This window comes from Ciconia boyciana, chromosome 6, assembly GCF_034638445.1.
Source record: "Ciconia boyciana chromosome 6, ASM3463844v1, whole genome shotgun sequence".
NCBI lineage: Eukaryota > Metazoa > Chordata > Aves > Ciconiiformes > Ciconiidae > Ciconia > Ciconia boyciana.
The window spans coordinates 28,409,797-28,436,819 of NC_132939.1; the positions used below are offsets into that span (position 1 = coordinate 28,409,797).

General features: G+C 60.0%; 1 protein-coding gene across 6 annotated transcripts; it reads right to left on the reverse strand.

The window, feature by feature from the left end:
• Positions 1-1,565: 1,565 nt before the first annotated feature.
• Positions 1,566-26,980, reverse strand: LARGE2 (LARGE xylosyl- and glucuronyltransferase 2). Of its 6 annotated transcripts, none has more exons than XM_072866128.1 (16): positions 26,915-26,979; positions 20,782-20,942; positions 8,271-8,444; positions 7,717-7,973; positions 7,236-7,339; positions 6,852-6,975; positions 6,139-6,310; positions 5,869-5,973; positions 5,469-5,581; positions 5,229-5,354; positions 4,921-5,076; positions 4,640-4,704; positions 4,087-4,365; positions 3,607-3,753; positions 3,235-3,430; positions 1,566-3,112 (listed from the first exon to the last, which is right to left on the reverse strand). In XM_072866128.1, the coding sequence occupies exons 3-16, from the start codon at positions 8,368-8,370 to the stop codon at positions 2,915-2,917; spliced, it is 2,142 nt and encodes a 713-aa protein (XP_072722229.1). In that variant the 5' UTR covers positions 8,371-8,444; positions 20,782-20,942; positions 26,915-26,979; the 3' UTR covers positions 1,566-2,914. The 6 variants fall into 6 exon arrangements, with proteins under 6 accessions (XP_072722229.1, XP_072722225.1, XP_072722226.1 ...); XM_072866124.1 differs by having other exon boundaries at positions 1,567-3,112; positions 4,640-4,803; positions 20,812-20,942; XM_072866125.1 differs by having other exon boundaries at positions 1,567-3,112; positions 4,640-4,803; positions 7,236-7,318.
• Between the last annotated feature and the right edge of the window lie 43 nt (positions 26,981-27,023).

Below are 27,023 nucleotides of genomic sequence, written 5' to 3' on the forward strand. Positions count from 1 at the left end.
TTAGCAAATTAAAGTTGGGGGGAGGGGGTACAGAGCATCTGATCAATTTGTATTTATTTATTTTAACATTTTACTAAATAAAACACAATAAAATCTCTTGTCTCCTTAGCTGTATGTACCAGGCGGGGACAGTGGGTCCCAGGCACAGGGGATGGTGCGGTGCCCGCAGAAAGTCCCCAGCCCCGGGAGGGGTTTTCTGAGCGTGGCTCTGCACGACGGCTGCGGTGCGCTCGGCTCGAGGCTTGCTTTCTTGGCAGGGAGAAGGGTGCTGCGTTAGTAGAAGCAAATTTTAGCTCTAAAAGGAGCTGTGCTCGGTTAAGAAAACCTCCGGGCTCTGACTCAGTGGTTGCCTCCAGCTGATGCCGCCCGGCAGAGGGCACATGGAGACCAAAACCGAGCTGGGTTTACTCCCGGTACCTAAACCCTTGTGGACACGTTTTGGGCTAAGGACTGGCTAGGCTGGGAGGGATTCTCTGAAAATGATGGCACACAGTCCTCCTGCTATAGGCACAGCAGTGCACCTTCCAAAAAGCTGCAGAGCCAGCATTTCTGTAGCCATCTAACCATCAAAGAAATGCCCAGAAGAGGCTCGCTCCGTCCCGGTACTGCTCCACCCCGTCTCTAGCAGAGAGCAGGCTAAACTACTGTCTAGATCTGATCTAAACGTGTGTTGCTTAGTGCAGAAGCAGAGCGATATTGGTGAGCTTTGGCTGTATTAAACCAAAGCTGACTGCTAGGGACTGGTCAGGTGGAGCTGCGCCTGGCTTCACGGTGAGAAGTGGTATCTTTCCAGCCCTTTCCCAAATAAAGCCTCAACAACTTGCTCCTGGCATACCACCCCCATCCTCCCCCCGCACTGGCTGGCGGCTCCTGTGGCCTAAGAGCCAGTTTTTATTCCCAACAGTCTTGTAAAGCCAAGGCTGTTCGGGGGGCCTGGTCGGTCCCGCTGCCTGTGTTGTGGCCAAAGCAGGGTGCCTGTCCTCGGCGGGCGAGGGGAAGGTCCTGCGGGTCACGGCACAGCGGACAGCTTGACACGCTGGTCTTGGGGAAGAGCTGCAGCACCGCCAAAAGAAGAAACCACATCTCTTCTACTTGGATGTGATTAAACTGACTAATGCCTAGGATGTGAAGCCTCAGGCTCCATTTAAAGGGCGCTGGCTGTGCAGGCAGGCCGCACTGCTGCCCAGGCTGCCAGCCCGGCTGCAGCACCGCGAACCGGTGGACTCAATCCCACTGCAGTCAGCAACCACCAGCCATTTCAGAGCTGGAAGGGGACCAGCACGCCTGCCACTTGGTGACACGGGCATTTCTTTTGCCTACTCTTGCTCCCTGCTCCCCAACTCTCCCACTGTGCCAGCCAGAAAGGGAAAAGGCTTCAAACGTGCCAGGCAGAGCAAGCCCAGCGATGCTTTTCCCCAGACGAGGCTCAGGCTGCCCCTGCATTGCTCTCCCCCCGCTGCCTTCCCTCCAGGGGACACGTGCAGGCTCACAGCAGAAAAAAAATAATAACCAGGCAGTTCTAACAAGGATGTGAAAAAGAATAAAAAAGCTTTAATTTAAAAATTAAATTAAAAAGAGAGAATAAGCAAGAGGCGCTTGTGCCCTTTCCATACACCGCGCTTTGTATGGCTCCTCCCAGCCGCTCCCACCACGGACGGAAATCCTACACCTGCACAGAGCAAGTAACGCTAAGGAGAGAACAGCGGAGACTGCAGCAGCAACTGGCCTGGAGAGCCTCCAGGGCCACCAGCAAAATCATCTGGGAGGAAGAAAGGATTAAAAAAAAACCCAAAAAACCAAAAAAACCCAGAACACCCTAATCATTTAATTCTTATGAGGAAAGTATTAAATAATTTAAATAGCGTGAGGAAAGCAATGCATCCTCTGTGCTCCAGTGTGTGATAGCAGTGGAACAGTGCCCAGCCAAGCGGCTCCCGGCGCGGGGATCCCGCCACAGTGCTCAGCTACGGTCTTGTCCAGTGTCAACCACATCCCTGATTGTTGATGGCAACGTCTGTGCTGCCAAGAGCTGGGGAGGAGTGGGTGGTCCCCTGCCAGGAATTTCTGCAAGCATGTGCTGGCCCACTAAGATGCTGTTTTGCCCATGGCAATGGCTGCCAGGTGTGGTTCGGAGCGCTGCCCTGCGGAGCACTGCCAGACCCAGGACGGGGCCTGTCACCGTCACGGCCGCTTCTAGCCAGGAGGTGCAGGCCTGTTCTGGGCGCCCACTGCCGGGGAAGGCAGACAGCCCGCTCTGCTCTGGGTGACTCCCACAACACCAGTACTGGGCCAACGCCACCGTGCACCCATATGGATGGGGAGGAACAGTACTTCGCCCTGTTAACCAGCCAGTCTGTCTGGGCTTGAACCAGGTCTCCACAGCTCCTGGTACGCCCTGGTACTCCCCTCCTGGGAGGCTTTCTCTGAGCCATCCACAAAGGATGGAAAAGGATGCTCTATACCCTCGTCTCCCACTCACCAAAGCCCCGGAGGGGTGTGCGGAGGACTGGGACTTGGGACCATAAAGCAGAGGCCGAGCAGGGTAAGATACAGCTCCCAGGCTTCTCGAGGAGCCAGGCCCCAGGCTGAGGCGAGCTAATGAAGGCTGAGAATCCACGTCTGCTAAAACAGCGGAGGGAGAAGACCCATCCCCCTGGCCCCTGGCATGGGGAGGTTCTCCTGTAACACAGGAAGGCTGCTGCTCCAAAAAAACCCTTGGGCGCGCTGCAGCAGCTTGACCTGCAGGCACAGTGCCTGTTCTCGCAGCTGGCATCTTCCATCTTATCTACGGGCATCCCTTTGCTGGGCCATAGAGGCTGTGCTGCCGGCTTGGCTCCCTCGGGTCAGGCTGCGGTGGTGGGCAGGGGCAGGAGGGAGGCCCTGCGCCCCACCCTCTCCAGCGTGTCCCCGGGTGTCACAGGCTCCTCTCAGCGGTGAGGTATTTGAGCGCGGCAGCTCCGTACCGCCGCGACAGGTCCTGGTGGAATTCCTCCCGCAGCGTCTGGAGGCAGCCCCGGTACCCTGCGCTCAGGCGAAACTTGGAGATGTCGAAGCTGGGGGCATGGGGCATGTGGATCATGAAGGCGTTGGGCAGGACCAGCAGCTCATACTCCTGGGGGCAGAGCAGCAGCCCTTACTGTCAGCATCAGCTTGGTGGTACCAGCATGTCACTGCCCGGCCAAGACCCCCCAACGCCCAGCACCTCCATGGGGCCAAGAGCAGCCCCTCACCCACCTGCGCATCCAGCTCCATGATGTGGGACACCTTGTTCCAGCCGAAGCCCACAAACCTCTGGTCGTACTTGGGGCAGTCTCGCCTCACTACAACGTAAGGCTCGAAGTCTGGCTGCCACGCCACGCGGTATGGCACGGTGGCTGTCCGCCACTTGGCATAGTCAGTTGGGGCATGGCCTTTTGGCCACACGTGGTACCTACAGGGAGAGATGGAAATGAGAGACCAGGGAAAGCTGGCAGCTCCCCAAGACAGACACAGGACGCAGGGCTCCCCTGAGCCGGCTGCCCCTCAGCCCCAGGGCACAAGGGTACAAAACTGGCTTCTGCTGGGTGTGACAGCCGCGTTGGACGGCGGGGCAGCTCCAGTCCCTACCTGAAGGTGTAGAGGGAGCCCATGTCCAGCATGGAGAGCAGCTCTGCTTTGGATTTGGGGAAGGTCAAGCGGTAGTGCAGGGTCTCGAATGCCGGCACGATGAGAGCTGCCTTCCTTTGGGGCAGCTCCAGCTGCTGGATGGAGTTCCTATGGTGGCAGGAAGGGTGTGAGATCTCCCTGGCTGTAAGCCGTGGCCACAGCCCCCTTCCTCAGCCCCTCCAGCCCGCCCAGAAGAGTATTAACGGGTTTAGACTCTTTATAGTGGTGCCAGGCAGGGGCAGGAGAAACGGGGCAGCCCTCACAGCCATTGCTGCTTCCTCATCCACTGGCGTCTGACAAAAGCAAGGGCAGGATCCCGAGGTTGAACACAAAGGAAACGGTTTCTGCATGTTGAGAACTGCTGCCCGGGGTGTTTCCTGCAAACCCACCCGCTTGGGGATCCCGGCAGGCTGAGCAAGAGCCAGCTGGAGAAAGCCTTACCTGAGGTAATCGTAGAGACCATACATAGGCAGGAAGTCAATGTCCGTCAGAAAGACATATGGCGTCTGCGTGTTGGCCAAGGCCACGTTGCGCAGGAGGTTGATGGGGTAGAACTGCCCCTCCTTGTACACGATGTGGTAGGCGACGTTGCGGCGGGCGCTCAACACTTCCGAGGCCTGGGCGTAGCGCAGGAATTGCTGAGCCTCTGCGTCCGACATGTACAGTGCCAGGCTGATGGGGCCCGCCCAGTGTTTGCAGATGGCCTCCAACATCTGTAACCTGTGAAGCAGAGGGCACTGCGTGAGCAGGAGACCTGCCCTGTGGCAGCTTGGCCAAACCCAGAACTGGGTGCCTGCCAGTAAGCTGCGTGCCAGCCAAGCCCAGTTCAGGGGGAGTGGAAGGAATTGCTGCTCCCAGCTTGGGGTGTTGCTCCTCACTGCAAAGCACTGGTGTGAGGGTGAGGAACCTGTGTTTTGAGATCCCTGGTAGCTCCCAAGCTGTGGAGCCACCCCAGAGGAGTGGAGGTGGGATCCAACCTCCCACCAGCACATACCTGTCCATGGAGAGCTGGGCCACAAGGGTGACATCGGTGGGGTTGGGAAGGGCCAGGAACTCGTACTGCAGGAAGAACAGGTGGATGCGGTGCTGTGTGAGGTGCTGCCGGCGGAAATCGTAGCAGGGATCGTCCTCGTCCAACTCCTCCAGCGCCTGCTGCAGCTGCAACACCATGAAGGTGAGAGACAGCAGGAGCCCCACAGGGAGCTGGGGCGGCTGCGTGGGGTCTCTGCCCACCCCAGACTCTGGGGTCGGCGGCAGAGTCGCAACCGCCCTCACCTGGTCGCTGGGTGGGCTGGGGAGACTGGCACAGCCGAAGAGCTCCCTGCGCAGCAGGTTCCCGTCGTACTCCAGAAAGGTCAGGTAGAGGTTGCGGAAGAACTCCACATGCTTGTTCTTCACCCGCAGCTTCTTGGGCGAGTTCCAGTGGATTACCTGAGGACAGTGGTGTGTCACCCCGCAGAGGGGAAGTCAGCAGCACCCAGCGCTCCCCAAGCCCCCAGACCCCATGCTGACTCCCACGGACCTCCAGCACATGCGCTGCCCTTCAGGTCCTCCCTAGTCTCAAAGGCAGCAAACCCACCCACCTTGAGATCCGAGACCTCAGTGTAGCACTGCTCCGAGCGGGTGTGATCAGAGAGCTGCACGTTCCAGAAGCAGGGGAGCCGGTACACCAGGGCCGGGTCCTGCTTGATCACCGCGTTAAAGATGTCCTAGGAGAGAGACACGCGAGTGCAGAGGCGGATGAGGAAGACAGCATGGCCCCCCTTGCCAGCAGTGCTACAGGAACGCAGCAGGGTCGACCACCCTGGAGGAGGGACCGTTACCTGATCGGCCAGCGAGGTGGAGAGCATGCTCATGAGCTCCCGCTCCGCTGTCAGCCGCCACATCTGCTCCCAGCCCAGGCGACGCAGGCGGTCGAGCAGGAGCAGGATCACCCCTGGGTGCCAGGGAGGAAGGTACTGGGTCACCGAGGGAGCACCCAGCCATTACAGAGCTGGAGCACAGCAGCCCGCATGCCTTCGGCCCCTGGGACATGCCACTTCTCTGCGCCCACCCACACGACCACGTGTGGAGGGGACACTGGAGGGGACGCTGTAGCAGCCCCCTCGTGCCCACCACACTCCCCTGTCTCACCTCAGCCTTCCCCAGCCTCCCCGTGCCAAGTGCCACCTCAGCTGGATGCACCATCAGGCTGCAGGGCTCACCCCGGCAGCCCACGCTCACCCGTGTTGAAGCCACGTCCCAGGGCCGGCCACGGTTTGTGGTTTTTCCACAGGTTGCCCAAATACCAGTCGCTTTGGTTCTCTACCAGCCCAATCACCTGCTTGTCTGAGGAAACAGAGGGATGTGGATGCAGCCTGTCTTGCTATAGGTTCAGAGGGCCCAAGCAATCCCGCTGCGCTGGTGCGGTGGCAGACGGGGACTGCCACCCTGAGCCCAGCACCCAGGGCCCTGCCAGGGCCCCAGAGGGTCCCCGGGGCACCCTGTCCTCACCAGAAAACTTCCCAAAGACAGCCCAGAGCTCAGCGATGTCGGTGGCAAAGGTGATGTCGGTGTCCAAGACGATGACCTTGGAGAGGTTGGAGGGCAGTGCCTTGGTAAGCGTCAGCTTCATCAGCCCGTAGATGCCGGAGTAGTGCTTGTTGGGGATCCACGATACCTCTGGCTGCAAGGCGACACGGCCTCAGGGCTGGGCACGGCCATGCCCTTCCCCTGCCTGAGCAGGACCGCTGTGTGTGCCTGGCACCCCGTGCAGAGGAGGCCAGCAGCGGGCTACAACAGAGCTGCGGAGCCAGCCGAGCCTGGAGCATCTCCTCCAGCTGCACCACTGGCAGCCACACACCTCTCTCCCCAGGCCCTTCAGGCGCTTGCTGGCTGCATCTCCTTCTCCTTTGCTCTCACCCTGGCCTGGCTCTTCCTCCAGCCACCAGAACCCCCAGCTGAACCCCAGTGTTTCAGTGCTCAGCATGGGACCCAGCTCCGCCACAGAGGCAGTGCTACCCCAAGGGGCCTCCCCATCCCTCCAGCACGAACCCTGTGCCCCCCTTCTCAGCTGGACCAGCAACAAGTCCAGAAAGGGGAGCAGGTGAGCGAGGGACCAGCAGGAAAAGAGTTAATAAACCCCTTCCCGCTCACCCCTCTCTGCTGCTCCCCTCAGCCCTCCGAGCACTGGGTTGGGACAGGGCAAAGGGGGGGCAAGTGCCTGCCTTCAAGTCATCGGCGTTGTAGAAGCTAACGTGGACGGACGGCACCATCCAGGACTGGAAGAGCGTCTGGAGGATCTGGTGGGCCACCGAGTCCGTGATGAAGTGAAAGTGGAGGGGGTTTTTCCTGCCGAGGGCAAGCACAGCAGCACTCAGCACCACAGCGGAAAGGAGAGGACATGGTCCCCATCCCTCCCACCCCTGCCAGGGGACAGACATCAGCTGAGGGGGCAAATGGAGAAAAATCAGCCACCTGGGGAAAAATGTCCCTCTGGCCCTCTAAGCAGTGGCACAGGGGGTAGAGAGAGGCCCTAGAGACCCTCTCCCACAGCAGCTCATCTGGGAACCCCAAACCAGCAGGCCTCTGGCACAGCACCTCCCCGTTACCTGTGAAAGAGGATGGATTTCACCAGGGTGACCACATCCCGGCTCGCGTTGTGCCCGGCGCACACAATCGCAACGTGCAGGAGCTGCCCAGAGACAAACGGCGCCTTTTTGAGACCGGACACCCCCTCCTTGCAGGGGCCTGTCAGCTCCTCCCTGGGGCTGTGCTATGGGGAGAGACTCCATAACCCAGCCCTTCCCCTGGGGAAGGAGCCCCAGAGAGGTGGGAGAGCCCAGGTCAGAAGCGGGGACCAGGAGTCTGGCTGCCACTCCTCCTGCCTGGCCTCCCTCTCCAGAGAAGCAAGACACCCTCGCCCACCGGCTGTGGCCCGTTGAGCACCATGGAGAGCCAGGACGAGGCCCCAGTACGGCCAGAGCACGGGGTGAGCAGTGCCAGGCAGGCTGCACATAACATCCATCCTCAGCCAGGGTCCCAGCCTCCCATCCGACATCCCCTCTCCACTGTGCCAGTGCCATCACCCACCTCACACTTGTGCACCGTCCGCTGCTTGGGGCAGACCGTGTGGTTGCTCCTCTCGCCCCCGGGGGGGTCCCCGTCCTCGGCAGAAGCCCCCCACTGCGGGCTGCCGTCGCTGCCCTCCGCCTGCGCCTGGCTGAGCTGCAGACGGAGCTGCTGGTTCTCCTCCTCCACCCTGCGCACCCGTGAGGCCAGCGCCTCCCGCTCCACGTCCCGGCTCGGCTGTTCGCCCAGGCAGGGCGGCAGCAGGAGGAAACGGCCGTCTGCGGAGGAGACATGGGGCATGCAACGGGCACAGCACGGCAGAGTTCGGCTGGGAGGGACTGGGTGTGGACGGTGGGGCAGAGCCCCAACTGAGAGGTCCCAGGCACACCCCACGTGTGCCCAGCCAACGTCACAGCTCTGCTCCCCTGATCCCCAGGGATGCCCCTGGAAACGCAGAGCTCAGATCTACCTGCAGCGACTTGCATGGCCACAGAGCAACCACCCCAGGCCTTGGCCTCGCCTGCCTGCCCTCTGTTGGGGACCGTCCCTTGACCCGAGGAGGAGGACCCACTCACATTCGAGGCTGCCCACAAAGAGGTAGAGCCAGGAGAGGAGGACGGCCAGGGTCACCGTGGCGAGCAGCAGCTTCAGCTTCACGCGCCAGGAGCGCAACATGGTGTGCCGGCAGGACAGGGGCGGCGAGGATCAGGTGGGCAGCCCAAGCCCGGCTGGCCCCGGCATCCTAGAGCCTGCGAGGGACAGGGGAGTGGACAGAGTGGTGTCACCAGCAGCTCTGCAGCCCACACCCAGGCGCCTTGACATCCCCCAGCAGGATGTCCCCCATCTCCTGCTCCCTCCAGGACACGGCCTGGGCGAGCGAGCGCAGCGGCGAGACAGACGCACTTCACCGCTCCAGCCACAGCCTCTCCCAGCTGGCTCCCTCCTACCCACGCCGGGGTTCTGGGCCCCCCCGGCGCCTGCCCCACCGCCCTGCTGCGGCCGCATGGCTCTCAGGGGGGACCTCAAACATGGGAGGAGGGAAGGAGTCCTCCAAGTGATTTCAGTCCAGCTCTGTTCCTTGCTCCTCGCCATCCCACGGGCAAGGGGAAAGAACGAAGGGCTCCCAGGGGCGGAGAGAGGCTGTGCTGGAGAGGTCCTCCCCGAGGCAGGTGGGCGGCCACGGGGTGGTTAACGGAGCCTGCCCTTGAGAGGGAGCGCAGGGCCCTCCCCCACCGCCTCCCGAGGCCGAAGGGGCCAGGGCTGCTCTTGAGACGCGGCCTCAAGGACAGGGCCGGGCTGGGTGGGGGCACAGCCCGCGCGGAGCCAGGCGAGGGGCCCCGCTGGGCTCCTTCCCCGCCGGGCTCCTTCCCCGCCCTCCCGCCGGCGCGCCCGGGGAGCTCCCGCAGCGTCCCACACCGGGCCCTGCCGCCGGGCAAACGCCTCCCCCGCCGCTCGCAGCTACCTGCCCCGACGGAGCTTGGCGGAAAAATGCCCAGCGCTTCGGTGAAAGCCACTTCCCGGCACGGCTGGCCCCACGGGGCACGCCGGGGGACGCCCCTCGCCCCGCCGCGGCGCGGCTCCCGCCACGGGGGCTGCGCTGCTCCCGCTCCTCGGCGGCGGCGAGACGCTGCCCCACCGGGCAGAGCACCGCGCTCCGCGCCCTGCTCCTGCGGCCCGGCCCAACACGGGACACAGAGCCCGACTCTAGAGAGAGCCCCAAGAGCCCGGTGCCCCGGGCAGACAAAGACCCCGCAAGGGAAGGGAACGCCAACCTCTCCCCGGCAGGCTGGCCTCGCTCCGCGCCCCTGCCCGCCTGCTGCAGCTCGGCACCGAGCCCCGGCCCTCGGTGCAACATCTGGAGGCTCAACAAAAGCTGCCGTGGGGATGAATGGGCCGGATTAGGGCCTGCTCCCCCTCGCACACACCCCGCTGGAGACCATTGATGTGCAGATGCCCATGGGGCCGCCAGCGCTTGGGGGCTGAAACAGGCAGCCTGGGAGGACACCACCCTGAGCAGCCCCTGGGGCCGGGGTGCAAATGCCTGCCCGCTGCAGAAATTGCCTGCTGAGGGTGGGTGGCAACCTCGCCAGGAGCAAGGGATACACAGCAACAGGCTCAGGCTCTGCAAGGGCTGGGGCAAGGCCAGCCCGAGGGAGCACGGCCACCCTAACCCACTGGGGGATGCAGCCAAGGCCCTGTGGCAGCAGGCACGGCACCAGAGGGCTGCACCCCTTTTCCTGGGGGAGAAGGGGTCCTGCCAGCACCACAGCTCCCCGCAAGTGGGGCCCGGCCTTGCCCTGCTTTTCCGCTCTATAGAGCAGGCCAAGCGCGGGCAGGGCGGGGAAGAGGGAGCTGACGCATGGAGCACACCAGGCCCAGGCACCCCTTCTCCCTGCCACGGCCATGAGCCGTGCTGGACCTGGCAAGGTCTCTGAACGCTGCTGCCAGCCTGGCTCCCTTCCCACAAGGCGATCTCCACCCCTCCTGCCTGGCCGGGGCATCCCCCAAACTTTGTGTTGAGCTCGGGGCCCAAGAGGCGGGGGCGAGGCAAGACGAGGGAGGTCAGCGGCACCGGGCAGCCTGGGAAGCCGAGGGACAGGAAAAGGACTTTAGCACGAATGAAGGAGAGCAAAGGCGGTGGCAGCACCCCTCCTGCTCCCGCTTGCCCCCGTGGCCCCTCGGGGGGGCCTCACCGCAGGGAACGGCACTCCGTCCCCAGCCTGCACGCGAGCACGCTACCGGGACAGCAATCTGGGGGGACAGGATGGGGCCAGCAGCAGGCCAGTTGCCAAAGACCCACCCGGAGGCACCCAAGGGCTCCATCCATCCCCCCCTTAGCACCCCCACCCCTCCTGCCATCCCTTCGCCCCCTCCTCACCTGGCCGCTCGCCTGCCTCCCAGGAGGCGACCTCCTTACCTGCCGTTCCCCTTCGCCTCCTCCCCGGGCGCCTCCCCAGCCGGCTGGCAGCCCACTGCTGCTGCTCCCTCCGGGTCTGCCGTTCCCCGTCCTCCCTTTACTCCTCCCTTTCAGATCTGACACTTCCCCCCCGTCCTCCCCGCTCTCAAACCCGAGCTCCCCCCGCCCGCCCCGCGCTGGCCCCCCTTTCGGAGGAAGAAAGAACAAACAAAACAAGAGATTAAATTCGCTTTCTATTCAAGAGCCCCCAGCGCCAGGGGCACGGAGTTGCCCAAAGTAAGTCGGGAGGAATCCGCCCCCCCTCCAGCCCCCTTCCCGCTCCCAGGCCTCAAATATCCCTCCTTTACTGAGATAAGGGAAGCATCGGGATTATTTACCCCCTGCCCAGCACCTGCCTCCTCCTTTCCCGGGGCAGGTGCAGGAGCCTTTGTCCACACGGAGAGATACTCGGGGGGCTTTGGAAGGCAGCAGAGCCCACCCCGTCTCCCCTTGGCTGGCAGAGAGGGGCTGCACGGCCAGCCTGGGATGCAGGTATGGCAAGGGAGGGGTGCAGTTCTTGCTACCCGAAGAGATACCCCCTGCCACCTGAGCACTAGCCCCTCACCTGGACAGGGTGCAAATGCCACTGTAGGTTTGAAAAGGAAAAGAAGAGCTGCCCCCCGATTGCCCAGGCTTGCTGCAGCCCCACCAGCCCAGGAAAGCAGGGCTCCCCAAAGAGCACAGCGTCCCCCAGATCTGCCCAGCCCACCGGGAGCAAGCAGGATGACAGCAGGAGGAGCGGGAGAACAGAGCTGGGAATGCTAACTATGTGGAGACGGGCTCTACCTGCAGCTCCCCCCGTGCCTGGCCCCAGGGCTGGGGAAAGGCAGCAGGCTCCTGCCTGGGGCCAGAGCAGAAGGAGGAGCCCCCCGCCCTCCTGCCTGCCTTGGCCTTGGAGGGAGCCTGCCCGAGGATACCTGGAGAAGGCAGGGTGTGGTGGGAGGAGGCCACCACCGGCAGCAGCCAGAGAGATTAGGATGCAAACTGCCTGCATAGCAATTTAGATGAAACGTAAATTGCCCCCCACCCCATAACCCAACTGTGAGCTGCAGCAGCAAGCCCCAGCCTGCCTCGCAAAGACAGAGCAGCGCCTGCAAAGGCAGCCCTCCAGCCCCAGGGCAGGGGCCGGCTGGGCCTCCACCCAGGCAGCACTGAAATCACTGCCCCGGGAGATGCATTTACCTCCCGCTCGGGCAGCTCTCGCTTGCCCCTGCAGAGCCCCATTACAACAGGCAGTCGCTCCTCAGCAGCGCCCTTCTGCCCAGCCCAGCCCTGGCAGGGAGAGGAAACCCCCGGGCTGCCCCACTGCTCCTCTGAGCCCCAGAGCAGGAGCCCTCCCTTTGCTCCCCCACCTGGCCCAGGGGCACGTGGATCTCGGCACCTGGGCCTGTCCTGTCCCTGCCCCGTGGTGTCCATCATGCAGCAAGTGCTCCAGCTGAAGCATCGGAGGCAGCGGCCGCACAGGGCTTACCCACGCTTCTGGGAGAAGCTCAGACCTCCTGCAGCCTCCTGCCAACAGCGCTGCTCCAGGGGAGGAAACCGCCTCCTGCTCCGGCTGACCACCACCGCCTCTCTGTGCGCTTTTCCTGGCCTCCCTGTCTTGCTCCTCCTGCAAGCGAGGGCCCAGCGCCAGGCCCTCGCGAGCCGGGGCAGGAGCAGGTAGGCTGCTGGGCAGCACAGGAGAGGCAGAGGCGTTTTAGGATGTTTATGGCGGTGGGGAGGAGATGGCAAGCAGGAAGGCAGCTACACAGCCTTTCCTCCCCCATGAAATGTTAAACCACAGCAAGTGGACAGCAAGGCTGGAAGTGGCTCCCAGGCAAGGGGCACAGTGGGTACCAGCAGCCGTGGCATGGCACACAAGCGTCTCGGCTCTACCCGTCCCTGCAGCCACGGTGCTCGGCCTCTCTGCCCCCCCCCCCCTCAGTCTCCTTGCTCGTACCAGACAAGTGCAGCCAGCAGTAAGATGAGAGGTTTCCCAATACTGCCGGTTTCCAACCCCAGTGCGAGGGTGCGGGGCAGAAGTGCTGTTCGCAGCAGGTTATCCTCCCTCCCCCATGTTCTCCCTGGGAGCAGGGCAGCTCCTGCTTCGGCAGGGATCAGGGACGTGGCAAACGGGACAGAAAGAGACCCACATCCCCTCTCTCGCTGGGAGAGGCTGACAGCAGACACTGGGGAAGGAGCAGGCAGGACCCCAGTCTTGCCTCATGCTGGACACCTCTGCCTCCAGTGACGACAGGGAGACAGCCAGGGGACAGGGACTGCCAAGCCAGCAGAGCTGGGCAGCTGCACAAACACCGGGTGCATGCTCACACCAACCTCTGAGGTGTGGGCAGGAGCCCAAGGCTGGCTGCCCGCCGGCCACCCCTCCACGCACAAGCAGCCTTCGCTCCCGGGATGGTGAGCCCACCTTGCTTGCCCCAGGCTCCCCCCCAGAGCTGCCCATGTGCCAGCACCCCACTCCTCCAAGATCCCCTCTTTTTGTAGGCGCATGGCTCAGCCCGACTGGCCTTCGCTCTCCCTGGCTCAGTGGCTATCAGGTGAGTAGTTAATGTTTAGGGAGAGCTGGCAGTGGGAGCTTTCCCATCACACCAGCATGTTTCCACAGCCTCGCAAGCACAGAGGGGAGCAGCCCTGTTTTCCCACAGCACCGCAGCTGGCAGCGAGACCCATGGCTGGGTAGGTGTCTTAGCCTGTTGTGTCTCCTAAAGCTAATGTGCACCTGCCGAGGGGATGCTGAGGCACAGCAAGACTGTCTGCAGGTCACAGGACAGCAGCCCTGAGGGGCACAGGGACAGCCCCAGGCTTGCTGCCCCCTTACTGTGTCCCCCCCCCCCCGGTATTACAAGCAAAGAGGTGGCCTGGCTGTTCCCAGTAAAGAGCTGCAGGGCAGCCACGAGAGGAGTGATTTCGCAGAGCCGCGCTGCCTGTTGTCTTAACTCGCTGTAGGCGACAGAAACTGCAAATCCTTCTCCCAGGTCTCATTTTTGGACCTGGGAAAGCAGCAACAGTTTAGCTAACCTGCTTAGACTGCCTCAGCAGCAGCACAACACAGCAGCTTCCTGGGCTCGCAGGGGGTGAGAAAGGGCCCGACAGCCGCGGTGAGAGCTGTGCAGCAAGACCGGCAACTGAGAAAAGGCACCACGCTTTGAAGAGAGGCAACCGGGGACCATCTTTTTTGCTTTTACAAAGAGATGGGAGGGGACAGGCTGGTTCGTCGCTGAGCACGTCACCTTTAAAGCACATACCACAGCACCTATCTGACAAAGTGCCTTACAATTTGGGGTCACCTCCCTGTCCCCCTCCCCATGCCTGAAACGCTGCCACTTGAGGGGGGGCTGTGCCAGCCGGCAGATACCACACAGGCAGCACAGAGCAGGGCAGCTGCAGGAATTTACAGAGGCGGAATGGAATTCAGCCAGGAGAGCAGGATTAAAACCCCATGCTCCGGATTACCATGCCGTCCCTCCCTCCCCAGTCTTGTGATAAGCAAAACTTAAGTGAGAATTTCACCTGCGTATTTCCCTGGAAAGAGCAACCTGTGGCAAAACAGCCACCGTATTCTAGAGATGGGATCGAGCAGCAGTCACAGAGTTGGATGCTAGTACATGAGCTGTAAAAGAAGAAAGTGTCCCCATCTCCTCACTGTCCCCAACACCACCAAGCTGCAGAGAAAACCCCAGAAAGGTGAAGATCTTCCTGGGACAGCAGTCAGCTGTGCCTCAGTTATGGCTCATTCTTGCACATCAAGCTCTCCTGAGGCCCGTAAGATTATCACCACACACAATTCTGCTGCTCTAAGAGTTCAGCTTTTTATTCTGCAAAGGTCACACTGAAAAGCCATCTTCTCTTCTCTGACAGAAGCATAGCACTTGGGGAAGAGGAGCTAACGGTCTCTGAAGGGTGTTAGTTGAAGCTCCGAGCTTGGCTGAGGCAGGGACTTTCATCACCAGACTGTTTCCTTGTTTCCAGAGGAAACAAGCAAGTTCAGGCTGGGTCTGACAAGGCAACACGCCTCGCTGCTTACCTCTCCATGTCTGAAACCCCAGGAATGCATCAGGGAGCAACTCCTCTTGGCAGGGACTCTGATCACGAGGCCCTGCTAGACACAGTCCGCTTTTGCGGAGTGGTACTGCAGCCAGTCTCCCAGTCCGCAACTGGGCACTGGACTCAGCTGCCCGGCAGAGCCCCAGCTGGAGAGAGGGCTGTGCAGGGCACATGTGGAGAGTCCGGTGCCACAACAGAGCGTGCAAGTGTTGCGTAGGAGGCTGAAGTCCACCAGACATCCTGCAACGCTTACAAGTTGGGCAGCTGCATTTTGTCACGACTCTCAGGCAAGGCAAGAGGGGGCCACCCAGCTCGCAACACTGTCCCTAAGTACTCTCACTCCTGCTAGGCCCAAGAAGAAGCTGGAAGGATCCAGCTGGCAATAGCCTTCAACCATGTCTGTGGGGACACCAGGGCGGCAGAAACACTTGCACTCCTCTGCATGAGCTGCATTTGTTCCTCGCTGCAGCAGGGGACCAGCAGGATAGGCCCTGAAAGCTTGCGTGTGAGCAGAGCCGCAGCACACCGGACACGCTGCCCAGGACACCCACCTAGACATGCCAATGCTACCAGCTGGGTCCCAGCCCGGGCTAGAAGTAAGGATCACCTCTTGGGGACCAAGTCACTCCCTGCCAGCAGGAAGCCCCTCACCCAAGGGCTGTCCAACCCTCCAGCATGGCTCTGGAGCAGACCACCTTCCCCCAGCACTGAGCCAGCCCTGTGCCCAGAGTTCCAGGCTCAGGGCAAGAGAGCACCCTGCATGTCCATGCTGGTCATGGTTTTCCCACCAAGCCCATTTCCTGCACAGCCTGGTGGGGTACACCAGCCCTGCTCCAACCTGGCACCTGGAGGTGACCCCAGTGCCTCCTCCCCCCGTGAGGCCCTGCCAATGTGCTGCCGAGACCCGCAGCAAGCTCACGGAGGAGATACCTGTTCAACACACTGCTTCCAGCTTTACCTGCCTGGACTACGAGTTGTTTGATGCCAGGAGGATACCTGGCAGGTCAAGTATCGACACTGACTGGCCTTTTTCTGGGCCTGATGGAGCATAAGCCTGACTCAGGACAGCTGCTCTGACACTAACACAGAGAGGCTACAGAGTCCTGGATCAAATCTCTTCCACATGCCACCCTGGCCAGCACAGCTAGGCACAGGAGGGACCAAGCCTGGGCACTGTGCAGGAGCACTACAAGGAGCAGGAGGACCCCGCCTGCCCCTTGAAACAGAAGAGGAGCAGCATTTGGGCAGATCTCCAGCTCCCTTCCCTCTGCTGGGTTTAGGTTTCCGATATCTGCATTTTTGCTGACGTCTGCGCTGCAGCTAATGGCCAGCTCTGAATCCATTAGGTTCACTGTGTCCCAGTCTCCGGATGTGCTCCGGGCATCCATACCTGTTCACCCCTGCCATTTCCTGACGCTTCCACTGCCGTGGGCTTGCGGCAGATGGCAGTTCCTGGGGTCAGAGCTGAGCAGGGTCAGCAGCCGGGAGCTCCCGCTTCTATCCAAGCCAGTCTGCAGCAAGCCCCCTGCCAGCTCCAGCTCTGCCATCAGCGCAGCTGGAGCACCCAGAAGGAGTCATGCCCCATACAGCAAAGGGGTGGGAATTTCACCCTGTGAACTGCTAATGTCTTAAGTTTCCAGCTAGCAGTGCCCACGGGTAAGGACTGACAGGAGATCCCCCCCCCCACCCCAATTCTTCCTGCTCCCTTGAAACGCTCTTCAACAACCTGCACCAGGAGCTGCTCCCTGGTAGGACAAGGGAGACCATATCGCAGCACATCTGACCAGATCTAACCCCTACACATGCTTGTAGAGTCTGCATCATCTCATGCAAAATTAATTAGGTTAATTACAGCAAAAAAGGAAGCAAAGGGACTCCAACAACCCCAGACCAGCACTCTGCCTGGAAAAGTCCACAAGAGGCACGACACCATCCTCCCCATCACCTCTGGGAAGGTGCCAGGGACATGGCTGTGAGCCAGGCCCTCAGGTGCCCGCCGTGCATTGTCACTGGCAGAGCTGGGTAAGTGTTTTCTGCTGAATAGTTATTGATTGAAATCTGCAGTTTCCAGACAGCTCAGAGCTATTTGCTACTTCACAACAAGTTTTGGACAAAAACAAAATGCTTCCTTTTCCAAGCAAAAAGTCTCATTTTGCATTGTTTTGTTTGAAATTGAGCTGCATTACATTTAAAAGAAAAGATAAAGGGTCTCTCAAACTTGGCTGTGTTGGTTTTTTTCCCTCCAGCTTTTCATTTTGGGCACTAAATCAAGCAATTAATTATTTGTTCAGCTCTGCTCTCCAGACAAGCTGCGAGCATCATGAGCCAAAGGGCCGGAGCAGCTCTGCCCAAGCAGCAGTGCTGAGGAGGGTGTTGGTGTTTTCTGCACTGCAGGCTCCTTTGAGACCTCAGCTCGAGCTCTCTCGAGGCCAGCAAGCACTCGCCCTGGGGGAAGGCGAGCAGGGCCCTGTGTGAGGGATGGCAAGTGCCACACCGAAAAGGCATCCACCTGCCCTAGTGGGCAGCGGTTCAGGATATACAACCAGAGGTCACAGCCACTGCTTGAAGAACATGCTAGGGGCAGGGCTTCCCGTGCAAACTGCCCTCCACAGTGCAAGCACATCACACCAAGGTCCCTCACTAGTCCCACTGGTACCTGGCACTCGAGCAACTCTTCCAGACGCCATCTCTCACAGTGCCGAACTCTGCTCCGGCAGCCTCAGCAGCACGGCGGAGCCAGGCACGCACACGGGGCACCTGACAAGGAAAGGCAATCCCTTCACTTCCCCTGCATGAAAACCAGCTGTGCCGCAGAGGAAGCTGATGCTCACCGAGAGCCAGAGCTCAAGGATGCAGCCTGGTGCCTCTTCCACCAGGGACTGGCCCAAACTGGGAGCTGTGCTCAAGCAGCCACTCCCATGTCTTCCTTGCCCAGAGCTATTCCTGGCACTGGTGCCCTCAGTGCCCAAGCAAGGCTGAAAGCAGAGCTCGTCCACAGAGGAATGGAACAACTGCACTATAAATAGCAAACCAAGGTGGCTCAGGGCAGCCTCTCAAAAACCCAAGCAGCAATAGCGCCGTCCACTCAGGGTGCCCTGGGCATTTTGTAAGACCTGAAGTGATACCTGAGCTACGAGAGAGGCTTATACATTGCCAATAGGCTCTGACAACACTATGGAGGAAGAGCTGCTGGCTAGGCTAAGAGACTGCGAACTTATCTGCAAAAAAGCATATGGGGCATTTTGCAAACTAGAAATGAGGTAGCAACTGATGGGGGCAAAAAAAGTAAGGGAAGTGGATCCCAGAGGGGAGGCAGTTCCCAAAGCTGGGCAGTGGAAAGGAGAAAGCTCCTAACACCCAAACTCTTTACTGACCATTCCCAGCACTCCTCCCCTCCTGCTGCTCCTTGTGTTCCCATCCCTGGGGCTTCTCACACTGCCGAGCTAAACCCTGAACTCACACACCAAAGGACAAAGGCAGGGAAGAAACAGCATACCTTGACTCAACCAAGCAATAGATGAGTGGCTCAGGACAAAAGGTCGTGTCTTCAGCAATCCACAGGAACCTCTGTGCAGCACCCAGCCTGCACAGCAGTGGGACAGAGGCGTAAGAGCTCAGCCCATGCTGTGACCATCAGGGTCAAGCTCCCCTCCTACCTCCAGGAAGAGCCTTATCCTTCCCACCACACTCGTCCTCCCTACTCCCTCTTCCCTGCTGGTGCCTCCATGTGGAACAGCAAATACTCCGCCTTCCCCTTCACACTGACAGCATATGTCCTATAAAGGGATCTCAGCTTCCACAGACGAGGATACAGCCGGCCCCACGCAGCACTGCCAGGCACTCGGCAGGGAGCCCTGCGCTTCAGCAATGCTGCAGCACAGCTCACTTGGGCATACACTGGGAATAAGAGTGCAGGAGAGACAGCTGGGAACATGGGGAGAAGTGTGTACACACAGGGAAGGAACAAGACCTGAACTGAATCACTCAGCATATAAACGCACATGCACGCACACATACAGGGAAGCAGTTGCTTCCTCTGACAAAGTTTTTTTTGTCAGAACAGGAAGACAGTAGTCAAAAAAAAAACCAAAGCCAAAACACCGAACCCTTGCTTTATTGCTCCTGGAGCACCAAAACCAGCCAGGGCACAAGAAGCAAAGACAGTCGGTGCTGAGTACAAACCCATCTTCAGAATTTTGGAAGCCCACAGCTGACTTCCCTCCTCCCCAGGGCTCTCCTGTCACCCCTTGCCCTTCCTCCTCTGCGCAGCAAGCAAGAGGAGAGGTAGAGGTCTCGAGTTTGGCTGAGTTTCTGCTCTTGGGACAGAAGCTCGATAACAGACTGGGCAGGATGTGAGCACCCGTTGAGGAAGAGGATTAGTAACCCCCTAATCTGCACATTTTGGAGTCTAAGCACTTTACTCCGCTCTAATTAAACCACAGAGCGCAGAGATTGCCAGAAGGTGGAGAACAAGGAGGAAGAAGGAAAGGAGACAGAGGCTGTGGCTTAAAGGCTGTTCTTGTGGCCTAAACGCAAGGAGGGGGTCACTGCTAGGGATGTATTTCACCTCAAGTGCTTTATGCCAGGGCTGCTGAGCATCCTGTTGCCTCCCCGATCCAATCCATAGCGGGGCTGAGGGCAGGATGAAGGGGAACCTGCGCGATGGCCTGGGGATGGCAGAGGAGGGAGCGAGGGGCTCCATCAGATCGGACGAAGCTTTACCTGCGGCAGCCTCGCCTGCCCGGCCGTGACTCCTCTCCCGCGTCCCCTGCCTCCTGGGAAACAATACAAGGGCCAGACCACGTTTGTCTCCGCTTCACAGACCTGTCTGCGCAGAAGGGCCTTGTTCAAGCGCCCGTCTGGCTCCCGGCTGGGGAGGGGCCAGTGCCTTGCTGCCCCGGCACCCGGGCAGGACGTTCAGCTCTGCGCCGGGCTCGTTTGGGGCTGCCTGGCAGGGGAAACTTTCCTGGCACAGGTAAAGAGGGAAACCTTTTACCGCAGCCCACGACAAACAACGCAGTTCAAATAATGGCCTGTTTCCCTCAAGCTGTGTTCAGGCCCACGTGCCTGTGCCGAGAGGAGGTAGCAAGCCCGAGCTTCCGTTCCTCGTTCCTCGCTGCTGGCACTTCAGCATGCAGCGGGGACAGCCTCACCAGGGAAAACACCCGAGCAGTGGGGACAGGAGCTCTCTGGGCTGCAGCGCGCCTCGGTCCCACAGCTCGGGGAGCAAGGCAGCTGGCGGCGTAGCTGGGAACAGGGGTGCCGGGGAAGGGCCTGGCCTCCCAAAATGCTCTGCCCCCAGCTCTGCCCCACCAGACCGAGGCGGGCGGGGGGGTGCCTGTGTGCAGGGGCAGCCTGTCACTCCAGCGTTCCTCTCTTCCCTCGCTCCTATTCTCTGGAATTCCTCTCTTCTGTTTGCTTTGTTTCAGCCCTCAATGAACAGGAAGAAAGGGGAAGGAGCCTTGACAAATCCGATCAAGGCGCAGACACGCTGAGGCTCCCTCCTGCTGGCATGCCAAGCCCTGCACTAATGAGGGGTAGAGGAGAGAGAGGTGGCCGCTGAGAACAGTGGCCCCACAGAAACACTTGGTGTAAGGGACAGAGAGAAAAGAAGCTGCTAGGGCAGAACAATGCCAGCACAAGCTCCCAGCCTTCAAAAGGGGGTCTTCCCATTTCCCCTGGCCCAGGGAGCTTGTTCCAGGTCCCAGTCACCTACTGCCCGCTACACTAGAAACAAGCAATAGACCATAGTAGCGTTTGGGGAGAAGGAGCCAGACATGCACGTTCAAAGGAAGTTCAACTGAAACAGCCACCGAGAGGGGACCACACTGTGTTTCAAAGATTCATGTGGGGAATCTGGTCTTTCCCTCCAGAGAACTGGGCCACAGGGTCTTACAAGTGCCAGTGTTGTCTCCAGAACCTCCCCACAGGTCCCAAATACCCACGTGCCGAGTAGAGAGGAAACCCACAGAGCCAAGGCCTTCTGCCATGCAATTATCCCCAGTTTACCAATTTGAGTACAGAAGCACTAAGACAGGAAGGGAGCGAGCACGTGTAAACTGTCTATTTAACATGCAAGATCTAACCTTTGGAGGCTGCCAATGTTGCAGGCGTACCTGGGAACAGCTGGAGAAGCTGGCAGGGCCTGGTGGTGGCTGTGAGGACCACCTTTTAACCAGGGATTCTCAACCTGAAGGGCAGATAACACATCTCAGCTCTACTTGAGGTTTTGGGAGCTTGTCATCACCTGAAACCCAAAAGACAAACAGTCACGTGAAGAGCTACTGCATAAGAGAGCTCTGGGGACAGGCTCCTACACAGCCATAGACCAGCAGCACCCAACACCTTGGTCCTGTCCCTTTCCTCCTGCCTGTCACAAAGCAGAGCTCAGTGTCACCCAAGGCTACCCAGGCAGCCCATGGGAGAATATCTGCGTGCTGCATGTTCCTAGTCCCAGATCACTGCACTGTCCTGTAGCACGTTCCCCACCCACGCAAGGAGGACTGTACACGTGTGCCCAGAAGTGCTGGCAAAGCACAGCCACCACGCTCCATCACAACACACGTGAGTCCTCACACCAACTCTCCAGCAGGACGAGGAGCTGGGGGAGGGATGCAAGTTCCCTGGCCCCCTCCCAAACATGATAGCAGCAGCAAGTGTTTAGCTTGTGAGGCAATGAAGGGATTAACTATCTTGTCCAGTAACCTGAGCCCCTGCGACATACCCTGGGCAGTCCCAGGAGGGGAGTCAAGAGAGTCTATCCAGATAGATGCACAACAGGGAGAGAGAAGGGATAAAGGCAGAGGAGAGAGAACGCAGGCAAAAACCGTCATGCAACTTGGGCTGCAGAGAGCAGAGCAGCTTGCACATGTCACTCCTCCTCAGAGGAAGAGGAGATCCTCCTCCTCTGCTGGGATCTTGCCAGCGCACCCCTTTCCTCCAGCTCCCATGGAGTTGGGCACCCATACCCCACAACTGCAGGCTGGAATGGATGTAGCCTCCTTCTCCCAGGAGGCTACAGGGATTATCACCTCCTTATCGGCAGAAAGCCCAAACCAGAAGCACAGAGCCATGCAAGTAAGTTGGGGCAAAGGAATCAGAGAGGAATCGGGAGTTCTGATTTAAAGCCCCTTTATCCACACATCGTTGCTCCGAGATGCAGGAGGAACAGGACCTTCAAAGCAGGTAAAACCTACCAAAACCATCTTTTCTGGTCTGTCCCACCTGTTTTAAAACCCCAAACAGAAAAGTAAGTGTGCAGTGTGCTGGGCACCAGCCCCGTTGCACCCCTCTAGCCACAGCAAACCCCAGGTCAGCCTGGCATAGCACAATATGAAACAAGGGAGGCAACATCAATCCCACCAACGCTTGGAAATAAGAAATAATTTACAACAGCTGCTACCCAAAGAGTGAAACCCCGCAACTCCAACGAAGAAGTACAACTCCACAACTGCTCAGCAAAACCCTCCTCCAGCAACAAAGCCTGGCACTACTTCTGCTTTGCGAGTCTCCCTCAGTATCTGGCTACAAAGTGAGGCTGCAGTGAGAGAGGACACGTATGGACGCTACAGCACACGTCGGTAAACAGACATGTATACCCTCCATCATCCCCCCTCCACTTGTCCTGATCTGTCAGCTTCCACCTCAGACCAAAGGGATGTAAGTATCCTTGAAGATGGATACTTCTGGAGCAGGGGGAACAGGATACGAACCAGGGTGCCAAATCCACCTGTCACACATCCCTTTTGCAGTCACAACCCTCCCTCTGGTGCTGCTAGAGCCCTGCATTTCCAGGGAGCAGTTCAGCAGGTAAAAGCCAAGCCGCTGGCACCCACCTGGGATAGGAAGCAGAAACTGCCGGCAACAGGACCAAGTAGTTTCAATAGCAAAGAGCTGGAAAAGCAAAGGCACCTTCAGCAGAGCTAATACTGAGTGGGGAGAGCCAGGCACGTGCCTGCCACACACGGCAGCGCTGCCCAGTGGGATCCGCCACAGCACGGCCACCAGCGTCACCGGGAAAGCAGACTTCCCGTGAGCACGTGGCAAGAGCCTTATCTCCAGGGTGGAGCCCACGTCCAACGGCTGCAGTTATTCCCACAGCACCGCGCACGGGACCTGCAAGACCTGCAGCGTGGTGGGACTGATCTCCAGGTCTGCTGCCTTCTCCAGGTGGGGTCAGGGGAACTTGGGTGAGGCTGGGGGAAAGGCAGATCAGAAACCACAAGCAGTTGCCCCCCTCACCCAAAAGCAGTTGCAGCACCCTCTCCCTCAGGGCCCAGCTGCATCTCCCCCTTGGTGTGTTTCCAGTAACTCAGGCTACCAGAGGACTGCATGTCCAGAAGTTTTTTCCAACAGCATCACATGGTTATTAAAAGACATGGCCTCTCCCTCTCAGCCTTTAGCACCGGCGGATTTGGGATATTACAGGAGACACCACACATTGCTAATGAATCAGGGAAGGGAGGTATCCAAGTAACATGGGGGCCTCTAAATGGCTTTCTGGAAAAGGCATCCAGAGGCAGGAGGCAGTCACTACCTCACAGCAGGGCTCTGCACACATTGCCAGACGTGTTATTCCTCCTTGGAAGCCAAAGAGTCTCTCTCCTGAGATGCCAAGTCTCAGCAAAGCTGGGAAGGGCAGGGGCACCCTGACAAAGAACAGCAACAAAATGCCTCCAAGTCAAAACACGCATTAAAAGGTCCCTTAAGCTTGTTTGACCTGGGTTTCCCTTCCCCTCAGACTACCACTTCAAGCAATAGACCTGTCAGCAACACTTCAGGAACTCAAGGACTGCACCACCCACATCCCCTGCCAGCTGCTGCCTTTCCAGGCCCCAGGAGGGCTGTCGGAGGTCAGAGGTGCATGCTGCCACCACCAGCAATACCGTGCTCGGAGCCTGGTGTGCTTCATTGCCCTTGTCTCCTCATTTGGACAGAGATTTGGAGCTCTCCTGAAAGGTGCTGGCCTCCAGTGAGATACCGTGAGTGAATCAGGCCTTCCATTCTAGGCAGGGCTCATGTGTCAGGGACTAAAATACTCCCTGGACATGCCTGTGTCTACAGGTTATTTGGAGCGAGTCACAATTTATCCCTAGCTATCCCAAAGTATTGGCTGAGCTCATCCAGAAGCAAAGAAAATAGACGGCCGCACCACTATATGGGAGCTGAGCAGCGGAGGAAGGGATACCCCAAGGAGCCAGGGCCAGAAAGGCCCTCTCATCCCACACCAGGACTGCTCCCTTCCAACCGCAGCTGGAAAGATCCACATCCCTCACCCCACACTGCCAGGATCCTTCCCTCCTGGCAGTGGAAGGACAGCAGGAAAACATGGTTGGGGAGAATATCTACTTCCCCCACAACTAGCAACCTCCCAAGATATAGCCAAGCATCGATATACGGAGTCTATTCTCCCACATCCCGCCCCCCAGCTCTAACGCTGGCAGGTGCTGTAAGAACACGTCCTCACCTACCCCAGCACCCTGCAAGGTATGTTTTGAGCAAGGCTTACTTAGGATGAGCTGCCTCAGACCCACGGCAGTGCTCCACCTGGGGTCAGGCTCCCCAGAAATGGTGTGGTCTCACGGATCTGAGCAAAAAGCGAGACACTGGCAGCCAAGCAAGCTGGACGTCAGCACTGTACCCACTGATGGGCTGGCAGAGTGTGTGCTTTTTTTTTTATTTGCTTCTTCTCCTACCATTAGTGCTGAGCCTGCACCCCTCATCATCAGAGCATAGGAACTATCTGGCCTCAGTTACAGCCAGTGGATTTCCAGTAAGCACGAGCCCTCGGCACCCTTACTGACAGTAAGTGCTAAGAGAGATCTTTAGATCTCTCTTAGAGATCTGCTCGGAGAGAGCTGCTCGGAGATCTTTCTGGGTACAGTCAAGAGAGAAACTAGCCCCTCAACCCGGCCTTTCACTTCCTACCCCCCACCCCCCCACCATGGGCACCATAAGCCAAGGCGATTTAAGTCTTGCCCAGCCTCATGGGCTCGCTACTGCTCTGAGGAGCCACCCCTCCTACAGCACTCCCTTGCAGCACATTTACCGTAAAAGGGCAGCGTGATGCTACTCAAATTGTCCTCCAAACTCGCTCACTGCAGGAGGGAGATGAACAGAAAAGGGGACAGGACAGACAGCGGGTGGGAGGGAGGCTGGGGGCAAGGGATGAAGAGGAGGCGTCTGCCAAAAAGCTTCTCGCTCAGGGACAGAACTGCACTATCTAGCTATGCTGTTCAGAGTAGCCCAAGGACTTTGTGCATCAAGCTTCACCTCTGGCTGAAGACAAGGTGTCTTTGGCAGTCTCCTAGGCAGCTGGCTCTCAGATTGCTGTCTGGCAGAGCCAGAGCTTCTCCTTGAAGGAGAGCAGCTCCAGCAGTCTGCACTGGATATGCCCCTAGAGTCACCGGCAGCGCACACCTACCCCCAGCAAGCTGCGCTCCAGACCTCTGTCACGGGCTTCAGGTGCTATTATCTCACCCGCCTTGGTACTTACACTAGCAGCTCAGCCGCCGTGAAATTCAGAGGAGCTCACAGGTAGCACTGCATGTGAATGGAAAGTTGGGTCTAATCCATGCGATTCTGACTAAAAAGGTTTGTTTAGCGCCAGACTGCTTGCCAGCAGTATCTCGTGCCCTTTTTGAACTCAGCCTGCTGGAAAACAAACCCTCAGGGGAAGGGGGGAGAAGAGGAGAGACCAGAAAGGATAAAGTGCCTGCCCATGCAACTGTAATTCTTGCAGAGGAAGCTGCAGGCACACACTGCGTCCATTGTGTGGAGGTAACTGGACAGGAGGAAGGAGGGGCAGCTTGGCAGAGCTCGGGAGACCTGCGAGAGGCCATGAAACGCCCTCCTCACCCACCCTGCGCACCCTCGAAGGTTCAGCAGGGAGGCACGCAGCTGTATCCGTGTGCACGGCTGCCGATCTTTGCACCGCAAGGTGTGCCGAGGGCCAGGCTCAGCTCCGGGGAGCTCCGGGGAGCACTGCGCAGCGGGGAGGGGACGGCCAGGCAGCCTCCGTGCAGGGTGAACGGGAGGCAGAGCTGGGGCACAGCCTGTGCAGCCCGGCACCGCTCGGCACGGCAGGGAGGAAGGGAAGGGCTGCAGGACTGAACACAGGTTTGAGCCCTCTTCTGCAACAGGCTGCAGCCAGACGGGTCCCACGCCTCCGCCTCCTGCCTGTAAAATGGGGGTTAGTGCTCAAGTGCAGTAAAGCCTAGAGCGTGTCCGTGGCTGTGCAAGTCCTGCGCGGGCTCCGGGAAGAGCCGGGAAGCACTGACAGCGCGGCCCTGACCGCCTCCCTTCTGCACCTCCGCTCCCCTCTCCGTGCTCCCTCCTTCCCTCCCCTCCGAAGACTCCTCCAGCCCACCCCGACCCCGGGCAGGGGCAGACACTGCCACGCACGACGGACGACGAACAGGAGGTCGGCAGGCCCCCGCCCCAAGGCCCCCCCAGCCTTTCCCCGTCCCTGCCCGCAGCCTGCAGCCCCTCGGGCAGCACCCCCTCCTGCCCCGCACCAGCAAGCGGGCACGGACCATTCCGCCTCCGGAGGCGCGGGGGCTGCCCCTGCCCGCTCGGTCACGCCTGGCCCTTCCCGAAATAAGGCCCTCGCCAGGTGTCCCCCAGAGAGACGGCTCCCCGGTGCCCGCCAAGGAGGGACCCAAACACGGTCCTGGGGGTCCATCACGGCAACCCCCCCGGGGGGCACGGGCCCGCCCGGCTGGGACCGGAGCTCCTGCACGTCGGGTGAAGATGTGGCAGACGCCGCTCCAGACGCCCACGCTCCCTCCCCAGCGCCGCCGGGAACTTTTTACCGGTGCCGCCATCAGCTCCCCCGAGCAGCCCCACGCCAGCTCTCCGGGGCCGGCCAGCACTCGCCACACCGCCGCCAGCGGCCGCAGCCGCCCCGGGGCACGGAGCTGCCCGGCTCCCAGGCCCACGGAGCGCCAGATCCACGCGTGGGCCGACCCCCGCCCCGCTGCAGCGCCCGAGGAACGCTCCCCGCCCGGGGCCCCCCAAAACTGACCCGTACCCCGCCTCTACGCCCTGCGGCAGCCACGTCCCCCCTCGGGACCCCGCCGGCCCCGGCCCCACGGCCGCTGTCAGGCCGGGACCCCGGCCACCAGCCCCTCACAGATCCCCCCTTCCCCTCACAGGCCCCTCTCGGCCCCCACAACAGCCGGTAGCCCCGGCGCCCCGGCCCCCCAGCCCGCCCCGTACCTGCCGGCCGCCACCGCCGCTCCCGGTCCTTCAAACCCCCGCCCTGCCGCCCAATCGGCTTCTCGGCACTCGACCGCCACGCCTGGTCCGCTCCGCTCGCTCGACTAGG